At 35.5% G+C, this 12,914-nt stretch overlaps 1 protein-coding gene across 2 annotated transcripts in view; it reads right to left on the reverse strand.

Annotated features, from left to right (window-relative positions):
• Window positions 1-12,914, reverse strand: part of RSF1 (remodeling and spacing factor 1) — a 169,600-nt gene that overhangs the window by 121,755 nt on the left and 34,931 nt on the right. For both annotated transcript variants that reach the window (XM_079929758.1, XM_079929757.1), the window contains exon 2: window positions 4,784-4,875. In XM_079929758.1, the coding sequence (XP_079785884.1) occupies window positions 4,784-4,875 (92 nt within the window). The remainder of the gene's footprint in view (window positions 1-4,783; window positions 4,876-12,914) is intronic.

Raw genomic sequence — 12,914 nt, forward strand, 5'->3', positions numbered from 1 at the left:
CCCTGGTCCGGGAATATCCCATGCCTCAGAGCAACTAAGCTGGTGCGCCACAACTACTGAGCCAGCACTCTAGAGCCTGCGCTCTAGAGCTCGCACTCTAGAGCCCGCGAGCCACAACTACTGAAGCCTACACGCCTAGAGCCCCATGCTCTGCAACAAGAGAAGCCACCGCAATGAGCAGCCCACGCACCACAACGAAGAGTAGCCCCTACTCACTGCAACTACAGAAAGCCTGCACGCAGCAACAAAGACCCAACGTGGCCAAAAATAAATAAAAAATTAATTGAAAAAAAGAAAAACAGAAATTCAATTAAACCAAAAGTTGGTCCTTAAAAAGATAAAATTTTACAAACCTCTAACTAGACTGGCCAGGAGAAAAGAGAACACTAAATCAGTAAAATGAGGAAAGAAAGAAGGAACATTACTACAGACTTTGCAGAACTAAAAAGAATTATAAGTGAATACTATGAACAACTGTATGCCAATAAATTAGATAAGCTAATAAAATGGACAATTTCCTAGAAAGGCACAAACTACTGAACTTGACACAAGAAGAAATACAAATCTGACTAAATCAATGACAATTAAAGAGACTGAATAAACAAAAATTTTCAACAAAGAAAAGCCCAAGTGCACCTGGCTTCCCTGCTAAATTCTAATAAATACCTCACAAACACTTGCAAAAAAAACAAAAGCAGAGGAAACACTTCTCAATTCAACATAAGAGGCCAGCATTACCGAGATAGCAAAACCAGACAAAGACACCTCAAGAAAAAAAAAAAAAAAATACGGATATCCCTTATGAACATAGGCACAAAAATCCTCAAAAATAAATTAACAAACCAAATCTAGCAACAGATAAAAATGATTATGGACCATGACCAAGTGGGATTGGTTACAGGATTGCAAGGTTTCAACATATGAAAATTAATCAATGTAATATACCACATTAATAGAATAAAGGACAAAATTTGTGTGGTTAACTCAATAGATGCAGAAAAAACATCTGACAAAATCCAACAGCTTTCATGATAAAAACACTAAACAAACTAGGAAAAGAAGAGAATTTCCTCAACCTGATAAAGGACATCAATGAAAAACCCTCAAATAACACCATACTAAAAGTTGAAAGGCTGAAAACTTTCCCCCTAGGATCAGGAACATGACAAGGATGTCTGCTCTCACCATTTCTATTCAACAGTGTACCAGAGGTTCCAGCAAAGCAATTATGCAAGAAAAAGAAATAAAGCGTATCCAGATTGAAAAGGGGGAAGTAAGCCTATCTATGTTTGCAGATGACATAATCTTGTATATAGAAAATCTTAAGAATTCACAAAAAAAGCTATTTGAGCTAATAATGAGTTTGGCAAAGTTGCAACATACAAGATCAACATACAATCATTAGTCATATTTCTACACAATAGCAGTGAATGATATGAAAATGAAATTAAGAAAATTCCATTTACAATACCCTCAAAAACAGCAAAATGCTAAGGAATAAATTGAACAAAAGTATAAGACTGGAGTCAGAAAACTGCAAAACATTTTTGAAAGGAATTAAAGACCTACATATTTTGAAAGACATCCTATTTTCATGGATCAGAAAACTTACTACTGTTAAGAAGCCAATACTCCCCAAATCTATCTATAGATTATATACAATCCCTATGCAAATCCTAACTGGCATTTTTGCAGATACTGATAAGCTGATCCTCAAACTCATAAGGAAATGAAAGTGATGCAGAACAGCCAAAACAATTTTGGAAAAGATGAACAATTTCAAAATTTACCACAAAGTTGCAGTAACCAAGACTATATGGTACCAGCATAAATAACAACATGTAAGTCAACAGAATGAAAACTTCAGAAATAAACTCTCACATTTATGGTCAATTGACTTTCTACAAGGATGTCAAGGCAATCCAGTGAGGGAAAGAATGTTTTTTACAAATGGTAACAGAACAAATGTATATCTATGTGCAAAGAATATAGTTGGACTCCTATCTGAGAGTATATTCAAAAATTAAATGGGTTATAGATCTAAATTTAAGAACTAAAACTACAAACTCTTAAAACAAAATATAGAATTAAATCTTCATGACCTGGCTTGGGCAACAGTTTCTTATATATGACACCAAAGCACTAGCCACATTAGAAAAATATTGGACTTAATCAAAATGAAAACTTCCATGCATCAAAAGATATTACACAGAAACTGAAAAGACAACACACATAATGGGAGAAAATATTTGCAAACCATATATCTGGTAAGGGTCTAGTATGCAGAATATATAAAAAAAACTTTAAAAACTCAAAAACAAGAAGACAACCAATTAAAAAATGGACAAGGATGTGAATAGACATTTTTCCAAAGAAGATACACACAAAGTCCAACAAGCCCATGAAAAGAAGGTTCAACATCCTTTAATCATAAGGAAAATGTAAATCAAAACCATAATGAGATAGTACTTCATCCCCACTGGAAGGGCTAAAATCAATCAGTCAATAATAAGTGTTGGTAAGGTGGGATGTGGAAAAGTTGGAACCCTCATAGGTTCCTAGGGAAAAACGTTGGAGCTGTTTTGGAACAGTCTGGCAGTTCCTCAAAAAATTAAACAAAGAATTACCATATAACCCAGCAATTCTACCCTAGATATATACTCAAAAAACTGAATCACCTGTCTACCTAAAAATCTGTACACAAATGTTCATAGCAGTACTATTTATAATAGCCAAAAGGTAGAAACAAGGCAAATATTATAAACTGATAAGCAGATTAAATGTAATATTATCCACACAATGGAATATTATTCAAGCATAAAAACAAACAAAGTTCTGATACATGCTACAACACAGATGAACCTTGAAAACATTTTGCTAAGTGAAAGAAGCCAGACACAAAGGCTACTACAGATTCTGATTCCATTTATATGAAACCTCCATAATAGGCAAATTCACAGAGTCAGAAAACAGATCAGTGGTTGCTAAGGACTGGGGGAAAGGGGAAGTAATTGCTAATGGGTATGAGGTTTCTTCTGGGGCGATGAAGATGTTCTGGTTTGGATACTGGTGATGGTTGCACAACCTTGTGAATATACTAAAAACACTGAATTGTACACTTTCAAAGGGCAAATTTTATGTTATGTGAATGTATCTCAATTCAAAAAAATTGAGCTAGAACCTGCAGTTATGACCATAAAACTAAAGGGGTTTATAAAATCATCTTGTCCCAATTACCACATTTTATGAAGAAACTGAGATACAAGGGGGCAAAAGGAGATTATCCGTGGACCCAAATTTTGTTAACAGTAGAGTTGAGATTAGTATACAAGATATTTCTACCTCAGTTCTCAGAACATATACAAAACAAACCAACCCACTTTAATAAACAGATTTACAAACAACTACACCCTTTAAAATGTTATGTTAAAAACTACTGTCCTGAAATTCTAGCACCTCTTTTTAAGGTCCAGACCTAGATTGTTAATAAATATTTTGTTAAAGGCAAAGCAGCAACTTCACTGGTATCCACCCCCTGCCCCACTGGTATGTTTAAAAGGACTTTAAACAGTTAAAACTTTGCTCATTTATTATCCACAGTTTAATATAGTTCAGAGATTTAATTAAATATTAGTTAATCAAGGCTTTTAGAAAATCACACAGCATCAAATTTTTGAAATGCTGAGCCAACTTTCCAGGGCTTCAAACTTGTGCAAAAGTATTGAAATATATCTCATCTCATATTGGGCTTTTCAAAAGTTAAGACACTCCTACCACTTGCTGAGCGTTCAGGTCTATGCCTCCTCTCCCTGAATCTGGGGAGAACTGTGGTTGCTTCAACCAACAGAGTACAGTGAAAGTGACCTTTTCCAAATTCCCAACCCAGAGAGTCACTGAGCTGATTAAAATGATTATTGTTTTATGTCACTTAATTTAGAGTGGTGTGTTACACAGCAAAGATAACTGAAACAGCACATGTGATTTTTTATGATAAGAACAAGCAACTCCTGTTCCCTGATGGTTCCTCTTTTCATAGCACTCTACAATCATATGCACACGCCTGCAAAAGCAGTATGAAAATATATGTATACATAAACATACACTTTTAAAAAGACGATAAGAAAATTACAGGTTTCCAATCGCCTAAAAATGTAACCTAATATTCTAGTATGTTAGAGTTCAAAATATCACCCCCCTCCCTCACAAAATTGTGTGGATCTCAAAAGTTTGGATGCAATTCCATCCAGACAATTTTCCTGAATGGTCGTGCCCTTAATAGGGTTTATCCTAAAGCAATCATTTTCTGATTACCCAAGTTGTTCTCATTAAGGATAGGTTTGGCCTATTGTTAACTTAGAAGCCTTCCATACTGACCTAAAGGTCTTTGGACATTTTACTTTTTAAGTAAAAGACAAATTTTGGCTCTGTCTACACATACTATGTGATCTCAAAGAAAAATGACAACTTTGTTGGGCCTCATCTATAGCTTAATTGAGTTGATCAGGACGATTTTAAGAAATCATGAAAGAAACAGAGAAAACATGAAAAAGTCCTGAGCACAGTGTTTGACACAAAAGATAACACCTCTGAAATCTAACTTTAGGACTCTAGACTATTGCTTAGTAGCTGCAAAAAAGAATCACATACCTGTAGTAATCATATAGATTTCTGAGTCATATTTTACAACTTTTAGGAGACCATTTTAAAAATCAGAGCATATTATGCAACATAACATCGATTTATGCTAGATAGAATATAGAGAAGGTGATTTACAAATATTTACCTTGATCAAATATTTTTCCCATCTATCTGCTGTAACAGATTTGCCAATCTTCCTCATCAACTTCAAATGGAGCTCCACCAATTCTTTAGGTACTTAAAAGGAAGAAAAAATACTGTTAGCCAGCAAAATAAAACATTTGTAAACATTTAGGATCATAAAAAAAGAACTTTCTTCAATGCTGAATACTTTTTCAAAATAGATGTTGATTTAGTTATCTTTTAGAACTCTGAATCAGAAAAGACTAAACTAGGGCAAGAAATAACTGAAAACTACTTTTTAAAACATGAACAAGAATATTCATGTTTTCTTTCAAAACATCAACAATTAAGAGTGAACTCTAATGTAAACTGCAGACTTTTGGGTGATAACAATGTGTCAATGTAGGTTCATCAATTTCAACGAATGTACCATAGTAGTGTGGGATGTGGACAGTGAGAGAGGTTGTACATGTGCGGAGGAAGAGGGTATATGTGCTACTTTGTGCTCAATTTTTTTTGTGAATCTAAAACTGCTCTAAAAAATAAAGTCTATAAAAAATACCATAAAGTAAAATCACTTAACTATACAACTAAAATTTCTACTGTGTTTCTCATACCACATATTTGGTTTCTTGACTGAGATTGCAGACCAAGACACAGATTCACAGAATCAGAAAGGAATCAACAAATATAAATTCCAAATTGACAGATATCTCAGAAATAGAGTCTAATTGGTTTTCAAGCTGTTGAAGAAAACTACTCTTCTGACCCATCCCTTATCTAATGTGCTAAACTCCTCTACAGCATCCCTATAAATCTCTGCTTGACAAACTACAGGGACAGAAAATTTACTTAACCTTCCAAAATTCTAATTATTAGAAAGTTACCCTTACACAAAGTAAAAAATCTGCCTCCCTACACCTTCCTCCCATTTCTTGCTCTTATTCTCTAGTTTCAAAGAAAATACTTTCAATTCCTCTTTTATTGGAAACTTCAAATATTTGAACACAGCTGTATCTTCCCTCAAGTTTTCTCTTCCAACTGTAAACAACCAGAGTTCCTCCAAATACCCCCTGGACATCATCTGATTATATGGTATAACTGTATTAATTAGACCTGAGGGAAATAAAGGACACACACATTTAGCAATTCCCAAATACCAAATACTGCTAGTAACCTAAGAGAAATTACATTTATACTATCTAAAAAGTTTCCCTAATCAAATACATTAGGGAAATATATATTTATTTTTACCACAGAACTTCCCGAAGTCTTAATTGATTAGTCTTATATAAACAGTCTTATATCCCTATCTTGGATATAATCTGCAGCATTCCCTAATATATTTGATCATGGAATCTTTTTCTGTGAAACACACAATACCTTGTAGTATACAAGTGCTCTGAAGTACAGGTTGGGAAGTGATGGACTAATTTTTTTCATTCATTCTTTCAGATTCTTTATGCTCCAGTAAAGCCACTTCTAACTTGAAATGACCCTGAAGCATAAAAACATTTCACTATTCAACAAATTTCTGTGGGTCCACTATTAGTAAGCAAGAAATAGTCTCTACCTTTAATGAGCCTACTTAAGGGAGTCTTCTCTGGGGTGGGCGGGTGGGGAGGTAAATGGTGGGTGAGTTGGAGGTAAAGGAAAGAAGCAGGGGAGGGATGATTACAGATGAGTAAACAGACAATCAAACTAAGCCAAGACCAGAATACACAGGATTGAGGGTGGAGTGGAGAAAAGGGGGAAAAGGACACTGCTTATGAAAGTAACAAATACAAAAGGCTGAAAAACAAAGTGAGCATGGAAGTGGAAGCACTCAGAAAAGGGGTACGATCATGAAGAATCTTATAAGAACAGGCTACAAAGTTTACATTTTATTAAAAAGTTTAAGTGAGAGTGCTCTATAATTTAGAAAGATCTCAAAAACTGAACTGTAGGAAAACAGATAGCTTTTATTTGCTTATTTGTTTTAGGAGGTGGTGTGCAGGGTAGAGACGATATAAATTCAGGAAAATATCAATCCAGAAAGATGGGAGTAACCTGAAGGCAGAGGTGGTACCAAGAGAAGTGGGGGGATTTGAGATATGTTTAGGAAACAAATAATAAAACTTAGGGACTGGCTGACTGAGCAAAGGGAAAGCATCAAGAAAAACTGAGGCACTGAATTAGGCAACTGAGTAGATGCCAATGACAATACATCAGGAAGAAAAAGACCTGGGCTCAATTCTCAGCTCTACTACTTAAGACAAGGAGACCATGATTCTGGTCAAGTTCTTTAAACAATGACTCTCAAATTCCTCGTCTGTAATAAAGGGTTGAACTGGCTATCTTACAGTTTTAAAAACAGGAAACATTTATACAGGGCTTCCCTGGTGGCGCAGTGGTTAAGAATCCACCTGCCAATGCAGGGGACACAGGTTCGAGCCCTGGTCCGGGAAGATCCCACATGCCGTAGAGCAACTAAGCCCATGCGCCACAACTACTGATCCTATGCTCTAGAGCCCACAAGCCACAACTACTGAGCCCACATGCTACAACTACTGAAGCCCGCGTGCCTAGAGCCCCTGCTCCACAACAAGAAAAGCCACCGCAATGAGAACCCTGCACACCACAACGAAGAGTAGCCCCTGCTTGCCACAACTAGAGAAAGCCCGCGCGCAGCAACAAAGACCCAATGCAGCCAAAAATATATAAATTAATAATAATTAAAAAAAGAAAACATTATACAAAGCTAAAATACCTTTATTTTCACTTCTGTCATGACATTTGGGGAACCAAGGTCAGTTTCAATTTCTTTTTCCTTTTCCCCAAACATAGTAGTCTTAATGATTCTACCTTTCTACATCTCAAACCTGCTCCCTATCTCCCCCAATTTCTCTATGATATCATTGCACCTTCTCACTTCAGAAAAACAGGTATGGATACTCTCCTGTAACCAAAGCAATCTTTAAAAAAAAAAATACTGCTTTCATGTCACTTCCCAGTTCATAAATATCTTTGATGGCTCCTAGATACTTATATAAACTCATCTAGATTTCTTACCCTAGCCAAAGAGTCCCAATATTCAATTTCAACCTAACTCTCCAATCCTTCCCTCTTACTTCTGCACTGAAATGCTTGATTCAAGTCATTCTGGCCTGTTCACTATCCACTAAGCATACCCAGTCTACAACCTATCTGGGCTTTTATTCAAGCGCTCCAGTTTACTGTTTTCTGCCACTTGAATCATATTCATCTTTTAATGTTGGGTCAATAAAAGCCCTAAAAGTCTCTGGGATACCTTTCCAATGATTCCAGCAACGTCTTTTTCCTGGGAATTCCCACAGTATTCATATTATCTATATCACTCATTTATCAGGTAAAAGCTCTGCACCTGTGTTTTATGCATATCCTCCACATCACAGACAAATGAAACCAAAAAAGTTTTGATGCAATTGGTACTATTTTTAAAAATCCAAGAGGACAAAAGTAAATATATGCAAAAAATGTTTTTCATCCCACTTCGCAAATATAGTCATTCTTGATTTAGGCATGTAGAAGTAGATTTCTTTATTAAAGCATTGGCTGTTACACAGTACTATCCAATAAAAATATAAAATGAGCCACATAATTTCAAATTTTCTATTAGTTCATTCATAAAAGTAAAAAAAAACAGGTCAAAATTAATTTTAACAATTTATGTTATGTAGCACTATATAGCTCAATGTTATTTCAACATACTATCAGCATTTAAAATTTCAGACTTTTACTTGACATTTTACTTATTTTTTTAATTTATAACTCAATTAAAATTATACATCATTGACATATCACAGTATTACTTTCAGGTGTACAACATAATGATTTAATATTTGTATACACTGCAAAATGATCACAATAAGTCTAGTTACACCCACCACCATACATAGTTACAAATTGTTTTTCTTATGAGAACTTTTAAGATCTCCTTGCTTAGCAACTTTCAAATATGCAGTACACTATTATTTTTTTTTCTTTTTTTTTTTAGTACACTATTATTAACTGTAGTCACCATTCTGTATATTACCTCCCCATGACTTATTTATTTTATAACTGAAAGTTTGTACCTTTCGACCGTCTTCAACCATTGTACACTTTTGGGGTGATACCTAGTATTCAAAACATATCATTTTACCCTTACAGCATATCTCAATTCACCCTAGCCATATTTCAAGTGCTCAAGGGCCACATATGGCTACTGGCTACTGTACTGGATCACACAGAGCTAGCACGTTTAAACCTAAAATTTAGAACTCACAATTTACTAACAATTTACTTAATTTTTTTTTTTTTTTTTTTTTGGTGATACAACTGACATATAACACTATCTTTAGTTTCAGGTGTACAACATAATGACTTGATATTTGTAAACACTGCAAAATGATCACCACAATATGTCTAGTTAACATCCAATTTACTTATATTTTTTTGTTACAAATAGAACTGACAGGCTAATAACCTTATGGACACTTGTAGCTCTTAATATTTTGCCAGTCAATAAGAAGCAGACAAAAACTTCAATAGAAAAGTTAAATTGAAAATATTATAATTCCCATACTTTGCATTCTCTAAACAGTGCAGTCTATATCTGCACTTTTCAAAACAGCAGCCATTAGCTCCATGTGACTATTTAGCACTTGATATGTGGCTAATAAAACTAAGGAATTAGACTTTTAATTTTACTTATTTTTAATTAACTTAAATAGCCACATATGGTAAGTGGCTAGGGTTTGGGGCAGTGCAGCTATAAAATATCAATCATATTTTTTAAACACATGATCATTTTCTATAACACGCACTGACGATCTATAAATTCACTTATTTATCACCTGGAACATTTCCTAAATAATTTCATTTTGAGAACATTAGGTAATTATTAACTTCCTTCTAAGAATTATCTATTAACCAATTTCATGTCATTCTGAAAAATACAGGTTTTGTCCCAATTGAACCAAGATCTCTACCTTTTCACATGACAGATTTGATATATAACCTTTAACAGACACGTTTCTTTCACAAGGCCTCAAGAAGGTGAAAGGTTCTGAAGCAGAAGAAAAGGTCAGGTGCTGTGTGAATTCATGAAGGGCCTGCCAAAATGATGCAGGTATGAAACAGCAGTAAGTGGTTAGGATCCCAGAATGTATTACTGATCCAATCACCCAAAGATGTTCTATAGTTATGTTTTTCTAAGCATCTTTCCAGCACCAAGCCTTAAGAATGCTGCTGCTTCTGAAATTCTAGTTTTATTATGTACAATTCTCTTTTTAATGGCAGAAATTTACAGCTGGTCATAATAACTAAATTACGTAATTCCTCTCATTTCTCATTGAAGTCTTTTACTTAAACTTCCTCTACGGTTGTAAGCAGCGATACACTTAGAGTCACAACACAGTTGATTTTATGTAGGCCATTGATAAAAGAACACTGATTTCAGATACAGGGATTTAAGTATAAGCTTACAAAAAGATTTTACTTACTGCCAGTTTCTACAAACTCTGTTGGGGGAGCACAGTTTTAACCATAATGACACTGGTCCCACAGTCCACTTGATCCTTGAAGTAACTATTATGTTTTTATATACCTTATCTGCAAAAAGTTCATTTAATCAATCATCTTAAAGTTTTCAGAAAAGCAAGAAAAAAAAGAACTCTCAAGACTATGAACTAAAACTTTGGTCATTATCTGAAAAGCTACAGTTTATAGATGCGAGATGCCAGGTAAGTGTAATATAAATCACTAAGCTCAGCTTTCCATTATTACCATAATGGAAAAAAAAAATCCAAGAATAGTTGTTATGTAAGCAGGCAAACCAAGGGGTTTCTAATGCTCCATTTAGGTTTTGGGTTTCATTTAGAATCATACTGCTGTTCCCATATAGGTAAAGAAACACACCAAACATGGCTCAGATTATTTCAGAACCAAAGCCGTGAAAACATCTCTGCTACAAAGAAAGTAATCAGTGTACTACTATAAACATCAGTATGGCTGGAGGCTCGAATAACCAGCATTCAGCACCTCTTCCTGAAGGAGAAGGTAGATGTTTATGGGTAGGAAAGACCTCTAGGTAAGATGATGTGAGCCACCCTCACATCAGTCAGTCTTTAAAGGGTTACTCTTTCCTTATATGTACTTGAAAAACAGCATCCTGGCAGAGGGAATCCGAGGTACTTGAGGCAATGGCTTCCAATAACATACACCTCCAACTCTAATCAGATAATTCTATTTCCCTTCTCTCTTTTCTCTCTACTCAATTTAATAATCATGGGAGGGGTGGGGGGATGGGTAGGGAAGGAAGGAAAGAGAGACCCAAAACAAATTTTAAAAGAAAGAAATAATGATATCATGGTATTTAAGGAAGAGGAGGGATTTTTTTCCCTCAACATCTTTTCCTCCAATTATTTTAAATCTAGTGAAAGGTTGAAAGACTAGTACACCTGTCACCTAAATGCACCAACTGCTAACATTTTAGGTAAACATTTTTACACAGGATAAAACCATCAGCGAAAGGCTCTCTAATAAAAAAAAGAATGAAAAGCAGCAGCCAACCAAACCAAGGAAGGGAAGAACATGCCAGGCACAAGGAAATGCCTGTAGAGAAGACCTGAGGCAGATAAAAGCTTCCAGTGTGGCAGGAAAGAGAAAATGGTAAAAGATGCCACTGAAGAAGTAAGCAAAGGTCATATCTTATAAAGCCTTGAGGTCCGTGTAAAGAGTTTTGATTATATTTTGAGTGTAATGAGAAATCAAGGGAGGAATTTAGGAAAGTTTCCTGATCTAAGTTTTTAAAAGATCATTCTTTGTCTAGGCTCTGCTTCATAATAACCTAAGCAGCAGAGGACAGATGGAGTTACAGATGAAACAAAATTACAAAATTTCACTGAATCTAGGTGATGAGCATGTGAAACTGCATTATACAGCTTTCTAACTTTGTATAAGTGGGGAATACAACTAGACTAACTAGGAGGCTAGTGCCATACTTCAGGCAAGAGATAATGATGGCTTGGACGAAGGTGGCAGCAGTGGAGATTTAGAGAAGTACCCTCAAGGAAAACTGCAAAATCTAGGAAATTTCAAAATTTCTAAAATATTTTCTAACAAGCACCTTTACCAATCTCAATCTGAGAAAGTAACTACTATATATCTGTCTTCTATGTGATTCCTATTGATTTGTTCATTTTTAAAAGCAGAAACCACAACTTTTTGTTTGATTAGTCATGATTTAGAAAGACAACATATACACACAGACATTTAATAATAAAGTTAAATAAATTTATGTGTACCGTGTCTTATTTCTCATACTCTTCATCATTTCAAATGTTCATACTGCACTTAAAAGCCTGCACTTAATATTTCAACTAAGTATTCTTTTTTTTTTTTTTTTTTTTTTTTTGCGGCACACGGGCCTCTTACTGTTGCAGTCTCTCCCGTTGCGGAGCACAGGCTCCAGACGGGCAGACTCAGCGGCCATGGCTCACGGGCCCAGCCGCTCCGCGGCATGTGGGATCCTCCCAGACCAGGGCACAAACCCATGTCCCCTGCATTGGCAGGTGGACTCTCAACCACTGCGCCACCAGGGAAGCCCAACTAAGTATTCTTTAAAACTGCGTTACATGTATATTATGAAAAGCACTAGAAAGAGTCAAGAGAAAGAGGTGCAAACCTCAATTTTCTCATCCATAAATGGAGTTGTACCAGATGATCTAAAGTCTTCCAGCTCTAATATTCAATGTCCAAGTCTAAGTATTGAGGCAGGTATTTATTTGCCTTAGAATAACACAGCAGTCGTCATAGGATTTAGCATTTTTGAACTGAAAGCACACTCTCTGATAAACTAGAAAACTTAGCAACTAAGATGTGATGTCAATTGCTCAAGGTCGAAGAGAGCCCAAGCAAGATCCCAGACCTCTGGCCTTCCAATCCAAGGCTCTTCCTAATGTTTCTTAAAGTACCAAATGGATGGAGGAATAGTTCAGAAGACCTGACTTATGAATCAAGCCACCCTTTCGGCATAGCTCAGTATCTGGGTTTTTATCTTTTACCTTGGGTTGTTCCTGCCTATGCACTCTGAGGCATTAACCATTTCTGAAATGTAATCCAGCTTTCTGTAACAACAGAAAGACTGCTAC

Source organism: Stenella coeruleoalba, assembly GCF_951394435.1.
Source record: "Stenella coeruleoalba genome assembly, chromosome: 8".
Lineage (NCBI taxonomy): Eukaryota > Metazoa > Chordata > Mammalia > Artiodactyla > Delphinidae > Stenella > Stenella coeruleoalba.